The sequence below is a fragment of the Lissotriton vulgaris genome, chromosome 11 (genome assembly GCF_964263255.1).
Source record: "Lissotriton vulgaris chromosome 11, aLisVul1.2, whole genome shotgun sequence".
NCBI classification, from domain to species: domain Eukaryota; kingdom Metazoa; phylum Chordata; class Amphibia; order Caudata; family Salamandridae; genus Lissotriton; species Lissotriton vulgaris.
Genome location: NC_141699.1, coordinates 404309042 through 404326371, shown reverse-complemented (window position 1 = coordinate 404326371; position 17330 = coordinate 404309042). Strand labels below are relative to the sequence as shown.

Sequence of the window (17330 nt, the reverse complement as noted above, 5' to 3'; positions counted from 1 at the left end):
TCTGGATGACTGGCTCATCAAAGCCAGTACTTATCACTCCCCACAGCTCCTACTCCTATCTCAGACCATTTAGCGCTGAGCTCTACATCGCATTATTCATCTGTTATTGGAACACCTTCCGGAAACCGACAACAGTTTTTCTGACCTACTTCGCAGGATGCAGCAACAAGTCCACAAATGGGTACTCCACCCCCCCTTACTTCCACCTATGGGTATTTCCACAAATAGATCTGTCCACAACCGCAGAAAATGCAAAATGCAGTCACCCACTAGTCCAGGGCAAAGCTCTGTGGATGAATTGGTTAGGGATATTTACCCATGCTTTTCTGCCGTGCCCTCTCCTTCCCTTTCTGGTTTGGAAACTCAGCTAAACACTTCTCACGCTCATACTGGTAGCCCCTACATGGGCCCGCGAGCCATGGTACACGCCGCTACTAGATCTCTCAGTAGTTCCCCACCAGGAGCCCCCCATTAGGCCGGACCTTCTTACTCAGAACCATGGATAAATCCGGCACCCAAGTCTGAAACATTCAACTGAGCAATATGGCGCCTGAGGTCCTAGAATTTGGATAGCTCAATCTTCCACCTGAATGTAGGACTATTCTCAAAGAAGCACATTGACCCACAACTATGGCATGCTATGCAGCCAAATGAAAAAAATGTTTGTTACTGCCACAATAAACAATTCCATTCAATGCTACTATAGAATACATTATTTACATACTACATTTGCATGTGTCTGGGTTCGCTTTCACACTCACAGAATTTCCCCTTGTAGCAATAGCTGCCAATCTCCAAAATAGATAACGCCTATCTTTATTCAAAGTACCTGTTATTAAAGCCTTCATGGAAGGGCTTAAAAGAGCGATTCCACCTCTGGTTCCACCAGCACCATCCTGGAATCTTAACATTATTCTCACAAAACTCATGAATCCTCCATTCGAACCCCTACATAACTGCCCCCTCCAATTTCTATCATGGAAGGTGGCATTTCTTATCGCCATCACATCACTTACACGTGTTATTGAGCTTGAGGCCTTAACTTTAGAAGAACTGTTCTTTCAACTCCACAGTTCCTTCGCACCAACTCAAAATTCCTTCCAAAGGTAGTCTGCCACTTTCATCTCAGCCAATCAATCGAGTTGCCAGTTTTTCCCTCAAAACTAGACTTGCAGGGAGGGCTCTCCATACATTAGATGTCAGAGGGGCCCTAGTGTACTACATTGACAGAACTAAAACCTTCAGGAAAACAAAACTACTTTTTGTGGCATTTTCACCACCATAAAAAGGGAAGCCTATATCCATATCCGGAATCCCCAGATGGATAGTTCAGTGCATTCAAACCCGTTACGTTAAAGCCAAAAGAACTTTACCTACACTACCTAAAGCACACTCCAGTCGTAAAAAATGTGCTTCTATGGCTGTCCTAGGCAACATCCCACTAGCGGGCATCTGCAAATCGGCTACATGGTCAGCACCACACACATTCACAAAGCATTTTTTGTGTTGACGTTTTAGCATGCCAACAAGCTAATGTAGGACAAGCAGTACTACTTGCAGTCTTTCAAAAAACTGCAACACCCACGGGTTAGCCACGGCTTTCGGAAGCGCTACTTTACAGTCTATGCAAAGCGTGTATTTTTACAGCTACACATGCCTCAAATGGATTGTTATTTACCCTGTAAGCGTATGTTCATGGCCTGTATGGCTGTAGATTCACATGCGCCCACCCTCCTCCACCGACACCTGTGAACATTGCAGTCTCCTTTACCTTAATTGCTACGCATGGACATCTCTTTACTACACTTACGTTACACCCCATTCTCACCTGCCAGCGGAAAAACCGTCCAACAATGGAGTAGATGACCATGCGCATTATCACCCAGAGGAGGAGTCACTCAATCTTGTGACACGAAAGACTTCTTCGAAGAAAAACAACTTTCAAACATCCGTATCCAACACTATATGGCAGAAGTAAGCGAAGCATGTGAATCTACAGCACTGCATTCCCTGAACAGATCCTTCTAGGGTAAGTAACCTAATCCCTTTCATGTACAAATTGCTTCTTGTCTTCTAAAGCTTGAAGTATCGTACCCTGTACAGCAGAGGAAGAATCACATGGTGGAAAAGGGGCATGTCCATTTGAAAGTGAAGATGTGTCTTAGGTTCACAAACTTTTTATATTCTCTCCTCAAGGGCGCTAAAAATTCAAATTGTTTAATCCCGAACAAAAGGTGTTCTGCTAGAGAAGATTACTTTACCTACAAACCACAATCTCCAGTCTCCGTATCCTTTTCAGAATTTGCAAGCTTTGAATATTCCCTCCCTGACATCAAGGGTATTTTCATTGCTCATGTATGTCAACTGTAGCAGCTACTGATGAAGGTAAAGTTACCTGTAATAGTGGTTCTCTTCCAGGGAATCCTCCTCAATAGTCATGAGCACTGAATTTTCCCATCCACATGCAGGACTCTGGAACACTGTAAACACATACATGCGCAAGCCATTTTTGTAGGGGGGGGGGGGAGGGGAGTGCAAATCCATAAAAAATAATGCATTGCTGTCTTAGAGCTAAACATATCTTCAGGTATAGAAACATAGTCAATACATTTAAAGTGACTGGGAAATATCTCTCTCAAACCTTTCCACAAAAAGGAAAATTAAATAGAGTGAAGGCCAGTTATAGCACATAGGCTGCACAAGCAAAGTCAAAATACCGACATTGTTCCTTTTATTTGCCTCGCCCTTCCTCGAGTGTCCCAGAATTAACTGACCTGTCCCAGAAGTGACAGGTCAGTTAATTGTTTTGGATCCTGGCTACAGGATCCTGGGGCGCTGAGGTTGGACTTTTTGGCTTTTTCACTTAAAAATCTTTTAGAAACCTGGTGTAAACCACCTTACTCAACATCCTTTAGTAATAGGAAGTTTATTTTACATTTGTTTGACTAAAATCTTTGTTTTCCAGTCAGAATGGCTGCCCTTTTTATGAAGTGCCTTATATCTGGCAAAACACCCTTTCAGACCATCATGTCCTCTTTATTGTTGATCTTCAGACCGGAGGATCTTCACCCTCAAGACTGTAAAGACAGTCTGAAGGTGTTCAGGAGGACCCTGAAGGACAGGCTGCACACCTGCAGGAGAGACTTCAGCAACTACTTCAAGACCTGTTAAGGTTGTGGAGAAATGTTGCCATCGACCTGGGTGCCTTTCTAAGCTCAAGGGACTAGTTAAGAGGTAGATCTGAGCGTACTAAAAAGAAAAGAAGGTGGCTCTCCCGTTCAAAATCTAGAACAGGTACTGTGGCATTATGCCTGCCATCTAGTTATGGCGCATCCATGGCAGTGACGTTGAGAAATCACTAAGTTTATGTGAATTAATCATTCGACATTAGCACTGCCAGCTGTATCAAGACCATATTCTAGATTGTAGGATTGCAGTGGATTGTCTAAGTCACCCCAAAAAGAGAAGAGCAGCACTGCCTTCTCACTCTAAGTACTCCTGAGCGTACTCTTCCCACCATAGATGTGTTGCTTGTGGTCAGTTTTGTCACCTGCTTCTCCTTCTCTGAGATTAGTCTCTTCACATGTTTTACTGGCACAACCTGCTACTCCTCTGACTTTGACATCACCACAGCGGCCAAAGTCATCAGTGGTCCCTTCGGTTAAATTGGTGTCCCTTAGTTCTGCACTTAAGTAGACTACATGCAAAAAGAGAAAACCTTGCTCTAGATCTCACAGGAGGTCTTGTTCTCCTTCAAAGTGGTCAAGATGCAATAGTAAGAGGCCATGTTCTCGCGGAACATCTAAAAGACGCGGTCAATCACCTTCATGGTCTTCCTGTTCTGACTGTTCCTCTATCGGGGACTATTCTTCTACGTTAACAGACTCCATCTACAAGAATTTCACCAGTGGATGACAGGAATACCTTTAATGAGGCATTAGTAGGGCCGCAGCAAAGCTTAACATACCGTACCATACAACCACAGTCCGTTATTTTTTTAGACATTTTATCACAGGACTTTATTCAAACCTTGATTACCTCTTGTAGTAGGACTTAGAACCATCAATGCAGCTGTTTTTCTTTGTAGAATCTGTGAAATCTGCTTTTACCTGGCTGTAGAAAAAATATAAACCACCTGACCAGGATCCTCTCTACGTTCGAATGAATCTGCCTCCTGATTCTATTACTGTGCCTGCAACAAGGCAGTCCTGTGTCATTGCACCTTCTTTCACTGTTCCTACATACAAGGAGACAGCAGAGCGGTGCAGCGGCCACAGGAATCTTTATAGCAAATGCTATAGTCTTGCTGTACCACCACAACAAATCTGTCTTGGACTCTTTACAGAGACGTACAAGAAAAACTGCCAGTTAAGGACTATGCAGTATTCTTTGGAGATTCTTCAAAAGGGAATGGTGGTGTCTAATATAAAGTTTCTTCCACTGAATCGGATTGCTCAGACTTATTGGCTCATGGATACTGCCATAGGATTTGTCTTAGGCACAACTCCAGGTGACAGTTTACGGGGTTGAAACCCAAAGCTCAACAAAGAGTGCACAATCATTCATTCACAGGAAAATAATTATTCAGATTATGCGCAGATGATTAAATGGCCCTGGTAAAGTCTGAAATGGACACATGAAAAGTAGTAGGCTTCACAAAGATTAACTATTTTATCAGACGCTTTTAGCACTGTAATTTGATGTATTCCCCAGAGAGGGTTCAAATATCTCGACGGCACCCGGAACAACAAACGCCAAGACAACTTTTCCCTTAGAGAAGATCTTACTTCCCTCCTCTCCAGTTGAGGAAACAATCACAAATCATCTTAGAGTGGCAAAATACAACGTGAGACAAATGGGTCTTGAACTTGTGTGAATATTCATTCTAAACAATATTCAAGTCGGGACCACCTACTATACCACCAAAGAAATACATCCAATATCATCAGGAGTTTCTTTGAAAGGAAGTGAACACTTTACTTAAGAGGCTTATGGAGTAGAACGTTTCTTTCCATCAGAAAGGGACATGAATGTATTCCTATTATGTGTTGGTGCAGAAGAAAGTACGAAACAAGAGTTAAGAACTAGTCATGGTCTAAGAGACTAGCAACAGATGGCTAAAAGAATAAAGGTTCAGGGTTTTGTCATTGCACCAGATTTACTTCCAGTTAAATCAAAGGGACTGATGATTAGATTTAAAGAATGTCTACTTTCACATTCCAATCTTAAAGAAACACACAAACTTTTTGAGATTTGTGGTAGGAAAAGATCATTACCAATTGAATGTTTATCTTTCGGTCTGAAGTTGGTTCCTTGCACTTTTTCAAAGAGCGTGGCAGTTGTGGCTACTTACTTCAGTAAACTATTTGTAAGAGGCTTTTAATCACCCATAGTTTACCCATATGTAGATGAATGACTGATTAAAAGCCTCTTGCAAATTCTGGGGTTAAAAATTAACCTACAGAAATTCATAATTACTCCCGTACAAAGGATTCACTACTTGGGAGGGACATTAAGATATCAGTCATAAATGTGTTTCCTTCTGGGGAGAGACTTCTATCCAACAGAAATGTCACCGTCTGAAGGAGACACTCCATCCACCTGCTCCTATTACTAGCATTGATGGCTTCAGGCATTTTCCTATTTCCAGATCCCAAGCCGGGATAACAATTTGGCGTTCTTCCAATCATTTCCTTGGTTGTCAAGCAACCATCCTTCTGAAAGGGTCCCCATTCATCAGCACATTCAATTGCAGACCATAATAACAAATGCATCACCACTGGGATGATGTGCTCACATGGACCAACTTACAGAAACAGGGACCATGATCAGAGAAGGCAAAGTGTCAACATATCAGTCAAAGTTAAAAGCTGTTCATCTAGCTCTTAAATAATTCTCCTGATTGTTTAGGATGAATACCCTTTCTTGTTCAGACCATTGTCCCTAGAAGCTCACGCCATTTGGAAATGGTCTTTGGTGAGAAGTCCCAATATCAGAGCAGTTCACCTGCCAAGTATTCAAATCAAACAAGTGGAAAGTTGACCAATGCAAGAAAATCACGACAAGATCCACAATGAAAGGGTGCTGCAAAGTGTCTTTGGAAAATGAAACTATCCAACAACAAAAAATACCCAAACTTGGCATCAATATATTTATTCCCAACCTTACAATAAGGACATTTAGATCTTCTGCAAGACTGTGCAGATTTTGAAAGAGGTAAAGAGACCTTCCACTGGAACCTATGCATTTAAGTGGAATAGATTCTGCATATGGCGTATTCATAATAACCATAACCCAACTAGATGCCAAGTTGAGGTGGTTATTCTATAACTTTTACATTTAAAAAGGGCTCGCCTTTCATTTCCATCCATAAAAGTACACCTTGTAGTGATTAATGCTAATCTACTTCACAAACTATTTCCTTAAAATCCTAGTAGTGAAGAATGTCTTAAAGGTTATCAAAGGTTTGCCTTCCATTCTGACTCTCTCAAGGGATCCAATATTATGCTATCAAAGCCGACGGATTAATGTTTTAAACCTATATACAATACAACTCTGCACCATTTTTCATGAAAGACTGCTTTCCTAGATGCTTTTCTTTTTGTTTGCAGAGTCTCTGATATTGAGGCCCCATCTTCACATGAGGCTTATAAAGTTTTTCGTAGAAATAGAGGGGTAATGAGAACCGGCTCTAGTTTTCTTCTGACCGTTGATTGGGATTTTTATGTGAATCTAACTATTTCCTTGACAAACGTCTTCCTGAACCCTTCAAATTCAGCAGAAAGGGCTCTTCACTCATTAGATGTGAAAAGGGTTCTCAAATTCTATCTAGACAAGACAAAATATATAATCAGACAATCTGACCATCTATTTATAAATTAGGCTTTTTTTCCATGTAAAAGCAGTCCGTTTCTAGGTGGAATTTTTTTTCGTCAAAGTTTACCAGTCCGCTAATTATTCTCTCGCTGGTAAACTTGGGCACACTCAATTAGAGGAAAGGCTGCAGCAATTACACTATTGAGAAATGTACCATTGTCATGCATTTGTAAAGCTGCTGCATGGAGATCCATACATACCTTTGCTAAACATTATTGTTCAGATTCAGACTCGAAAGAAGATACCTAATTGGGCTGAGCATCTTTTAGGAATCTTCTTGGGTGACATTGAGGGCTGTTTTTTCTTCTTGTCAGGGAATTGACGAGCTTGCTATTCTATTCAATTCTTAGGACTATAGAAGATCTCCTGGAAGAGAAGGGAAAGTTTCTTACCTGTAGTTCTAGTTCTCTCTCGGGGGAATTCTCATCAATTTCATAAGTATCCCTCACTTCTCCCAGGACAAGGTGTTAGATCAGTATTTCTTATTACTTCACTCTGATCATATTATCTTTGTAAAAATGAACTCCCCTAACTGTCGCCTCTGGGGCATGACGAGATACAAGAGGAAGAGTGTAGCTCTTAAATGAACAGTTCTAATCTTAAGACATTGTGCAGTCTGCTTGCCAATATGGTCATGCATTCCCTTCATTTTTTACTTCATGTAAAAAGTCTGTGGAAGATTATTCCTAGTTGTTCAATAGTTTTTGAGATGTTAAGTGACATAAGATTTGTATATATTGGGATGTTGCTCCTTTGCAGATCCACAAGCAGAGGATCCACAAACCCCTACGCGAAACCAAGGTCCTTATTGGCTGGCTGCACCTTCACAGAAAAGTTGTTGCCTCCATTGTGTTTGTCACATCGGCTGGGGGGGAGAGGGGGGGGGATACATTTATCCTGACACCATAGGACTTCGAGGGAACCCTTAGGGATCCCTTGTGATGAAAGCATTGACCACTTTTTTTTTTAATGTTCGATCATTGGTTTTGCAGATCCACCACAGGGCTCGCTGTGTAAAATTCCCACAGTGTAAAATCGATAGGGAGCCACGAAACCAGGTTTTAAAAAGTGGAGGAACACCCCCACCCCCCCCCCCCCCCACCCCCCACCCCCCCCCCCCCCCCCCCCCCCCCTCCCCATGCATCCAACCCCATGCTGGGGTTTGGGTGCATGTTGTAGAATTGGCCACAGGGCCTGGGCATAGGCCAGGCCCTGCGGTCAAATCCCCACTGACTGAGCTGGTTATATTAACTTGCGTGGTTAAAAAAAAAAAAACATCGAAAATCTCTGGAAAAAAACAAAGGTTACAAGGATGTTTTAGTTGGGTTCTGAATTTAGTCGCACAAAACCATAGAAATTCAGCAGTTTTAGATATGCTTCTTTTATTAAACCATGACTTGTTGCCTTAAGTTACTTAATGGCATGAGTTATAGTTTCTCCAGATAAGTATATCTATAACTGCTGAATTTCTATGGTTTTGTGCGACAAAATTCAGAACCTAACTATAAAGTCCATGAAGCTTTTGTTTTTTTTCCAGTGAAAATATATATATAATATGCATACACGCTCTGGCATTCTGTGCAGGTCAGGCAGTTCTGTGCTTATGACTTTGATATGGATTCCCCTAGAAGAGAAATAGGATTACAGGTAAGAAACCTCCAGCATGGCTGTTTTTCTCTGGTTTGTAAATGTAACATATTTACCCTGCGGTTAATAGATAAATGTTGATACCTTTTAAATCTGAGGATGTCATGCTGGTGGCAGTATCCATTGCTGCTTCGCAAAGCTGCTCTTCATCAAGCCTGTCTGCCCCCATTATTGGTGGTAGAATATTCAGAACTTGTCAATCTGTGAAGAAGTCCATAGGGAAGAATCACATTTCCATATCTGCAACTTCTGAGCTTGCTTGGTACATAAAGTAAAATTAACAGAATGTTGATCAGGAAAAGCTGAAAGCTGAAAAAGTAGTCCTCTCTGAATGCATTCAATATAGGAGTGTTAATAAGTGAAATATAAGGCCACGAATTTGCTCTGGTATTTTAAGAATGTTTGTCGGTCTGCAGATAATTGATCACTTTGTGTTACATATTCATCCTTATTGATCCACAAAATCTCTGCCACCTCTGTAGTTAAACATAAAAATATTTTTTTTAAGTTTCCCAGTACTATATAGGAAACGCCGGCTGCAGCTGCAGAGTCCGCATCATTTATCCTAAGGTGTCAGCAGAACAATTATACTCTCAAACACTCCTGATTTACAAAGATTTATACTACAGGATGCAATTAAAATGCACACCAGGTCAATCTGATAAAAGAATTGCTCCACTGTTGCAACACCTAGTGAAACTATTTGATGTTGGCTGTATCCTAGATGTCTTCCAATATTAACCTCCCTATGCAAGAAAGGTTCTTTGAAATTCTGTTTTTCATTCATGCACTTGACAGGATTTTTACTGCTGCCTCTTGTCCAGGACCAGCATACTTACAGTATTTCCTATTGAAGGACATCGCTATACTTGATGTACTTACTCTTTGTTTGGTTGGGAGTGTTAGATGTTCTTTTGATCTCCTTAATGCTAGGAGCTGCTAAACTTACTCTGAAGTAGCTAATAAGAGAAAACTATTGAATTTTAGGCCAGCTGTTTTTTAAGCAAATAAAGTTGGCTAGGTGGCACATAGTAACAAGCATGTGATATACAGCCTAAACAAGTGGAAGCATTTACTGCATTCCAGCTGGTCAAGGCAACTACTCTCGATGAATTACCAGCGTTCTGTGCTTTGGGAGACACAAAATTCAGGGATTCGCTTGGAGGGAGGATGAGAGCAAGACATCTGCCTTATATGCTGCATTATCGATAGAGTCCTATGTCAAGTAGTCTGTAAGTAGAGAGTTGGTGGTGTGGCTTTGAGTTTGATTATACCTAGGCCCTTTTAACACAGGAGGTCAACTAGAAATCAGGTAGACACCACTAAACTCACTTTGCTATTCAAGTCACGATAGACAGTATCAGGAACTGGGTGTCCCAACAGAGTAACAATTAGTGTTTAGTCCCACTAGTTCCTCGTGTACCATTCTTAATGTGATGGTTGTGAAAGTACAAGATTCTGAACATAGGTCTCGTGCCATAGGCATAGAAGTTGCCTAATTGTCGCCTTTACATATGGGTATTCAGCTGGCCTTAACATGCCTCCTCTTTTCTATTGATTCTAATACTGTCTTTGCCTTCTTTTACCCCTCCTGATGTGTGTTTGCCCTTTTGTCGTTTTAGAATGACAGTCCTTATCAAGGCGGTGTCTTCTTTCTGACTATTCACTTTCCTACAGATTATCCTTTCAAACCACCAAAGGTAAGTTGTTTGCACATGTTCCTATAGACTTGTTGGTTAAGCTGAACGGGGTTTTGTAACTGCGTGAGCAGGCAGCCAGCCAAAGCACTTTGCAGATCACAAATGTATTTTCTCCACCGTGAAATCTTCTTTGATATTTAAAAGCATTGAAGCGCTCCACCTATTTATAACTTCCAGGATATTGTTTTCATAGATATTTTTATTTAAGTTTTGAAAGTGATCTTGTAAAGAAAACACGAAAGTAGTGATTTAGCTCAATGATATCTAATACCTGCATAATTGCTTCTCCACTCTCTTGCAACTATTGTTTATAGTTATGTGAACCACTGATTCCATTTGTGTACTGCGTATTTGAGTTTTACATCTTACCTGCTTATTCTTACCCATATTTCATCTTTGTTGGCTAGACGGATCGATGCCCCATGATGAGATGACCTCTCTACACACACTTGCACACAACTTCATCTCTGCAGTGCTCCACACTCAGACAAACAGCAACATAACACCACTATGCAGTTCAGTTCATGAAGCTTTATTCGGTTCATAGTAGAAATGACCATAAAAGCACAGCAAACAGGCAGCAGAATTAAAAAAGTGCAAACATGATTAAAAACTCATACTTTTCCTAAAAGCCATAGATTTACATATAAAACTGGCAGTATAAAAACATATATCGGGGTGGTCCAAATTATACAACAAACACATAGCATCCTCCACATTTAAAACTCCATACTTAAGAAATCTTGGTTTTAAAAAGGAGATCCTAACATTCTGAAATAGGGAGCAGATGAGCATAAAGTGCATTGTGTTTTGCTTACAATGTCCATCACAGGGACAAGGGCCCACAGGAGGCTTTTTAGGATGTGGGAAGGCCACTAATACATGAGCAATGCCAACTCTTAGTCTAGTCAATACAAACTTATGTGTTGGCCTGGTTACTACGTTCAGATAGTGCTGAAATCCCTCGACAGCAATATATTTATTGTCAGTTGTAACAGTAGCGAGGGAGTTAGCTATTACTGAACGTTTATGAGCTTTGTGTGACATAAAGGTGTTTTTTAGGTCCTGTTTAGCAAGACCTCTAGGGGGACAGTTTTCTAACCACAAATTAATATCAAAGATACTGTTATAACAATCTACCACATATTTAAGCCACGGTATCTGCATACAATTGTCTAATCCAAGGCAGTCCCTAATTACAAGTTGATTGAACTCAGTCTCTTCCTTAAGCCAAATTGCTCGGTAAAGCAATAGAGGCCTAAGTGAGGCGAGCTCGGTCAGATGAAATACCCCAGTCTCTCTATGGATCAGCTCTGTTGGGGCAGATTTAGGGAGGCACAATAATTTCTTAAGAAAGTTGTTTTCTTCTATCTGTAAACAATCAGTATTACAATAGCTCCAAAGCCCCGCCCCATAAAGGGCAATGGATACGCTACGTGCCTTGTAGATTTCCAGCATATCCTTGATTCGCCTATCCCCCAACTTGGACGCAAATTTAAAAATGCCATAAGAGCTTTTGCTCATTTTAGTTCGGACATGCGTTAGTTCATGTCCCCACCTACCATCACTAGTAAAAGTTACCCCCAGGTAGCAAAAACTGTTCACATGCTGCACTTTAACCCCTTCTATAAAAAAAGGAGTGGTTTCTGCCCGATTTAATCCCACAGGTCATCGTATGGGTTTTGTTCTTATTGATCAACAGCCTCCTGCTCCCAATAAATTCAGTGAACTTGTCCATCAGGCGCTGTAGACCAACGGGTGTCCGTGACAGGAGCACCGCGTCGTCTGCATACAGCAGAACTGGGACACTGTCCCCTGCAACCTGTGGAGCATCAGCCTTGATGGTTTTCAAGGCGACTTCAACCCCATTAACAAAAAGGGTAAATAAAAGGGGCGCAAGGACACAACCCTGCCTAATTCCCCGTTTCACATTAAAATTACTAGTACATTCCCCCACTGACACCATACCGAACACATGTTTGCAGCTTGCTGTATAGTCTGGCAAGAAAAAAAAAAATGTCTTTCGGGGCGCCCATATCAAGCAAAACTGACCAAAGAAGTGAGTGATTAACTAAATCAAAAGCACTGCTAAGGTCAGCAAAGCAAAGATAGATGTTACCGGGTTTGGCTCTGGTGTACTTGCCTATCAACAATTGTAAATTCAGGCACTGATCTAGGGTCCCTCTCCCCTTCCTGAATCCATATTGTGAGTTTGCAAAAATTCCATTCTCATCAGCCCACTCCTCTAATCTGGAAAGCAGGACTCTGCTCATAATTTTTACAGATGAGTCGAGCAGGCTGATGGGCCGGTAATTACTTGCCAGCGCTTTGTCCCCCTTTTTTATAGATTGGGACTATAATGGAGTCGCCCCATGTTGGTGGGATCATGGTAGTTACTGCAGCGTTGAGTACCAAGGTAAGTATTGGTCCCAAAAGCTGTGGTTGAGCCCTATAAACATCTATCGGGACTCCATCTGGCCCCTGGGCCTTACCCCCCTTACTATTTTTAATGCCATTCTCCACCTCTCCCAACGAAATATCTAGGGGCACTACAGGCAAAGTCCTATTTTCATTGGGCATCGTTGTATTATCTTGGAAAATCGCGGAGAAATGATTCACCCAGTCCTCACTGCCCACATTAGAGGAGAGATGAGGGATTTTGCCACTATGCACTCTTTGCTACACCTAGCTGCTTATACTGTTTAACTTGTTACAATTGGAGCACGTTTCTGACCCACCACCTACTCATGATCACCTTTTACTAGCCTCTTCTTCACTCCATCTGCTTTGCCGATAATTGCTGCTTTCATTATCTATACCTGAAGTCTCCAACCTTTCCCATATGACAACTACTTACACAGAACACTTTGAGCTACTGCCTAATATAGGGATTTAAGGGTATTCAAGGGTCACGAAACTTAAACGCCACCACTGAAATACCCTTGTCCTGCCTTAGTGAACAAGTAGAATTAAAGTTACAAGAGCTGTATCACAAAGATGTACCTTTTGAGTACCAAAGAACCAGTTTTGTCCCTTTGCTGTAATGAGAGAGAAAGAGAGATAGGACGCAAACCTAGATAAAGTCCGGAAAAAGGTGTGCAATAGAGAAAAACGGGAGGAGAATGAGAGGAGAGAGGCAGTCAAGAAAGGAGAAAAATAAATAAGGCAGGAAATTTCAGAGAAAGAAAAGAATTATACAAAGGAGAGAAAGGAAAAACATTCAAGAGAAAAATGAAGGAGAAAACTCAGTGAAAGGATAAAGGGAGAGGAAGAACGAGAGCAAGACAAAAAGCAAAGAAAAGGAGGGACTAGAATGAAAAAGGGGACAAGAAATATAACGAAGTAACAAGACGGAAGAAAGGTAAGAAAGCAGAGGAACAAAGGAGAATAAAGGAATAAAGAAGGGAGCTGAAGAATGAAAGTATGGAAAGAAGCAGATAAAGTTAAAAAAGAAAGAGGAAGGAGAGTAAAGCAATAAAATAGGATAGGAAAACGAAATGGAGAAAGGAGAGGAAGACCTATAGAGGAAGAAAGAAATGGGAAGAAATAAAGAATGAGAGGAGGAAGAAGAGAAGGAGTAAAGAAAGAGAAAAAAAGGAGAGAAAGGAACAAAATGAGGAGAAAAAAATGAGAAAAGGAACTAAGAGAATTATAGCAAGAAATGAAAAAAGAAAAGCGGAAAGTACAAGAAAGACATAATGAAAGAGCTTAAAAAGGAGAGAAAGGTGAGAAAAAAAATAAATAAAAGAGAAAAACCGAGACATGTAAAGAAAAAAAAAAGGAAATATTTTTCAGAAGGGGTTAGCCTGAATCGTCTTGCACGATCAGGTTACAAAACTTCACAAACAGTTGCATTGTTTTGCAACAGTGCCTTCTCGCTGTTGAGCAGTTGCATGTTCTCAAACCAGCTGACTGAATTATCAGGTGCGAGCTACTGAGAAGCTGCCTGCAAACTACTGGGTGCTCATGATCGAACTGTTGGAGACACCTACTCTAATCAATTCCCTGTATTTGCACCTTCGCATTAAACAGATACATCCTCTTTGCTATATAACTGGGGTACGTCTTTTGATTCACTCCTACAAAGAGCTTTTCTGTACGCAAGTCGTTTCAACACTCATCAAATTCATGCTTCAGAAGGTGTGGTAACCGAACTTTGGAGAGTCAGTAGTGACATACCTATGCTGTATAAGTGAGTGACACAGTGATCTTGTACAGAAACCATACTTGAGGGAGGCAACATTTTCTTTTAATTAATATTATTATATTCTTGAGTTTTCCCCTCCTAATTTGAGAATTTTGGCAGTGGTCCTTTAAGGATTCCTGGATCTCAGTTGTGTCAAAGAAAAATGCTCTATAATGTGTTAGGTGAGTAGATGTGCTTTAGAAGAACACAGATTGATTGTGGATCTCTCAACGGTTGTCTTGCCCCATACTGAGTTCAAGAATGTTGACGACTTCATATCTGTTCCACAATATCGTCAATATAGACCATGAACATTTTATCAAGCTAACCATATGTAGTGTAACTTTTAACTATGTATTATTTTGGTAATCCATGTTGTTTTGTCAATATTGGTGTCATTTTATATTTAAACTTCGATATTGTGGTAGAGCAAGTGCTCGATACTTCTGACGTACGATGGCTATAGGTCTCTCATAATTCCTTTTTTCAGAGGTGATTTTTGTTGGGCAGGGCTCAACATTGTGGGATCTCTCCGGTTTATTTTCCTCTCATCTGTAGGTAGGTTTTTTTTTTTATGGAAATGTTGTTCTTCAGTCCCCTTTCATCCACTTTGAACGCTCTTTGTTAACCCCTTCGATGCTCATGACGAGCTCAGCTCGTCATGAGGTACACCTCTCGTACGCTCATGACGAGCTGAGCTCGTCATGAACGCATAGGTTTCCGTTTAGCAATAGCGCACAGCGGAAATCTGCACCGGATCGATGCGGTTAAATGTTATTATTCCTCACACTTCGAAAGACTCCTATGCATTTCAAGGCTTGGCATGTTGGAGATGGAGCTTGTCCAAAGGCTAAGCTGGGCCTTTCCCATGAAGAGAAACTGCATCTACTTAAGTGATTCACACCTGCTAACAGACCTGGTCCTTTTGCTGGTCGGTCAGCCTTTGCCATTGTGGGCCTGTCCTAGCAACCACGCTTGCTGACACTGCTCCTGCCATTCATGGCTGAGGATTTTATTCCCAAAAGCTTAATTGGCTCAGTGTCTGAGGTCAAGATTGTTCTTGTTGTCGAAGGCTTTGTCATAGAGTTTGACTTTGGTGCAGACAATTCTGACCCATCTTTTGCAGAGCTCATCACTTTTTGCTGTGATCATTCTTTCGTTCAGAATTTTTTTCAGCTTTCTTTGTTCATAGTTTGAAAGTTTGCAAACTGGTCTATAGAATCCAAATTGCAAGAGCTTTCTGACCCAGGAAAGCTGGTTAATCTGTTGCAGTAAGGGATGAAAATGTTATCTAGCTTACCACGTTACCTAGACAGACCATTTGCCTATCTTTTCTTGGGATAACAGACTATGAGGATGAATTATATTGGGGCGCCTCGTGTCCCACTGACAGTCAATGTATCACCTGGTACTTCTCCATGGTATACTTAAGTCCGATCAAAGAAGCAGAAGGTGCTTTATTGGAGGCCTTTCTTCAGATCCGTGAAGTGGTAGATACATTAAAGGCAGTCGTGGTTTTCAAAGTGGCTGAAGAAGATGCATTAACCGCAAAGTGATAAAAGTTGCTTGACGTTCTAGGCCCTGTATTATCAAATCATTTGAGCTTAGAGGCTCACATATTCACTATTATTTCTAGTTCCTAGCATTTTGGTTGCGACTATTGATAATGGCGCTTGTATTGAAAACTACTGTGCTGGCAATTGCTTATCCCAACATGGTGAGAGAGGAACACAGATCTGTAGGTATAGGAAACATTCTAATTAAATCCAGGCATTCTTGGCAAGGAATGTTGCTGGGGTAATAAGATTACAGCGGAGGTTAATTTTCATGTGGTCAAATTATCTTATTCATTGCAACAAATTATTTTCTTCCAGTTGCAGCGCTTCCTAAAGCCTCCAGAAAAGAAACAAGACCAGGAAGCAGCCTCCCTTCCTCACACTGCTTATTTCAGTTTAGTTGAAATTGTTTAATTCTCTGCCTTTGTTAATGTACACACTATCTTCTTTCAGACACTATATTTGTATATTAGCTCCTTTGTTGTGCATATAGGCCATCATAATACAGATCGTGGTCTCAAAAAGTGCTATGTTCTCACTAAATCTAATCTATATATTTGCCCTCCCTCCTTTAAAAGATTGATTATGCTTCTGACCAGTGAGATCCAGATCCAAGAATGCAGTTGTTTTTTAGAGTAACATGTTCCTGATGGGTTCTACAGGGCCAGATGGACTGTTTACCCTGACCATTTATTTCTTTTAATTGGATTTGCAGAGTTTCTTGAAGGTGGTCGAAGACTGTTCTATTTTCGAGTTAATTCTGCCCATAATAGATTGGTTTCAGGGTGTCTTGCTCCTTAAGTACTGTTCCACATCCTTTGTTTTTTAAGAAAAGTTGGTTTCAGGGTGTCTTGCTCCTTAAGTACTGTTCCACATCCTTTGTTTTTTAAGAAAAGTTGGCTTGTAGATTCAATGAACGATAGGAGTATGGTGTTTTGGTGGTAATGCCTTGTGGGTCGCACCATTTAGAGATGGACCAATTTCGTTCATTGAGATGGAATTTGGTTTTGGGCATCTGCCAGTAAGTATTTTTGCATAAATTTTTGCCCTAGCCTTCAAACACTAGTTGTTTTAGACTTGCAACATCGGTCATCTCCAAGGTTTCCTCCTTTTCCGGGACCTGGAGCGACCCCTGCACGGCTTCGAAGCTTTTACGAAGCAATGCATGCCATCTTTGGGCAGCCTGCCTACGCTGGCGCAGCTCCGGACAAGGTGCCGCAGGTTCCCGTTTGATCTGGATCGGCGCCGGTCGACCTCATAACACCTCCCCCAGTTCCCCCGGCTCCACGTCCCCAGCAGACACCGGTTGTGTCCCCTGTCGACACCTGTTGTGTCCCCAGCCGCCGTTGACCCCGGCCTCCACAG

At 41.3% G+C, this 17330-nt stretch overlaps 1 protein-coding gene across 1 annotated transcript in view; it reads left to right on the top strand.

Annotated features, from left to right (window-relative positions):
- Positions 1 to 17330, top strand: part of UBE2D4 (ubiquitin conjugating enzyme E2 D4) — a 362319-nt gene that overhangs the window by 145369 nt on the left and 199620 nt on the right. Inside the window, exon 4 of the mRNA XM_086943450.1 lies at positions 10146 to 10223. Coding sequence (XP_086799576.1) covers positions 10146 to 10223 — 78 coding nt within the window. The remainder of the gene's footprint in view (positions 1 to 10145; positions 10224 to 17330) is intronic.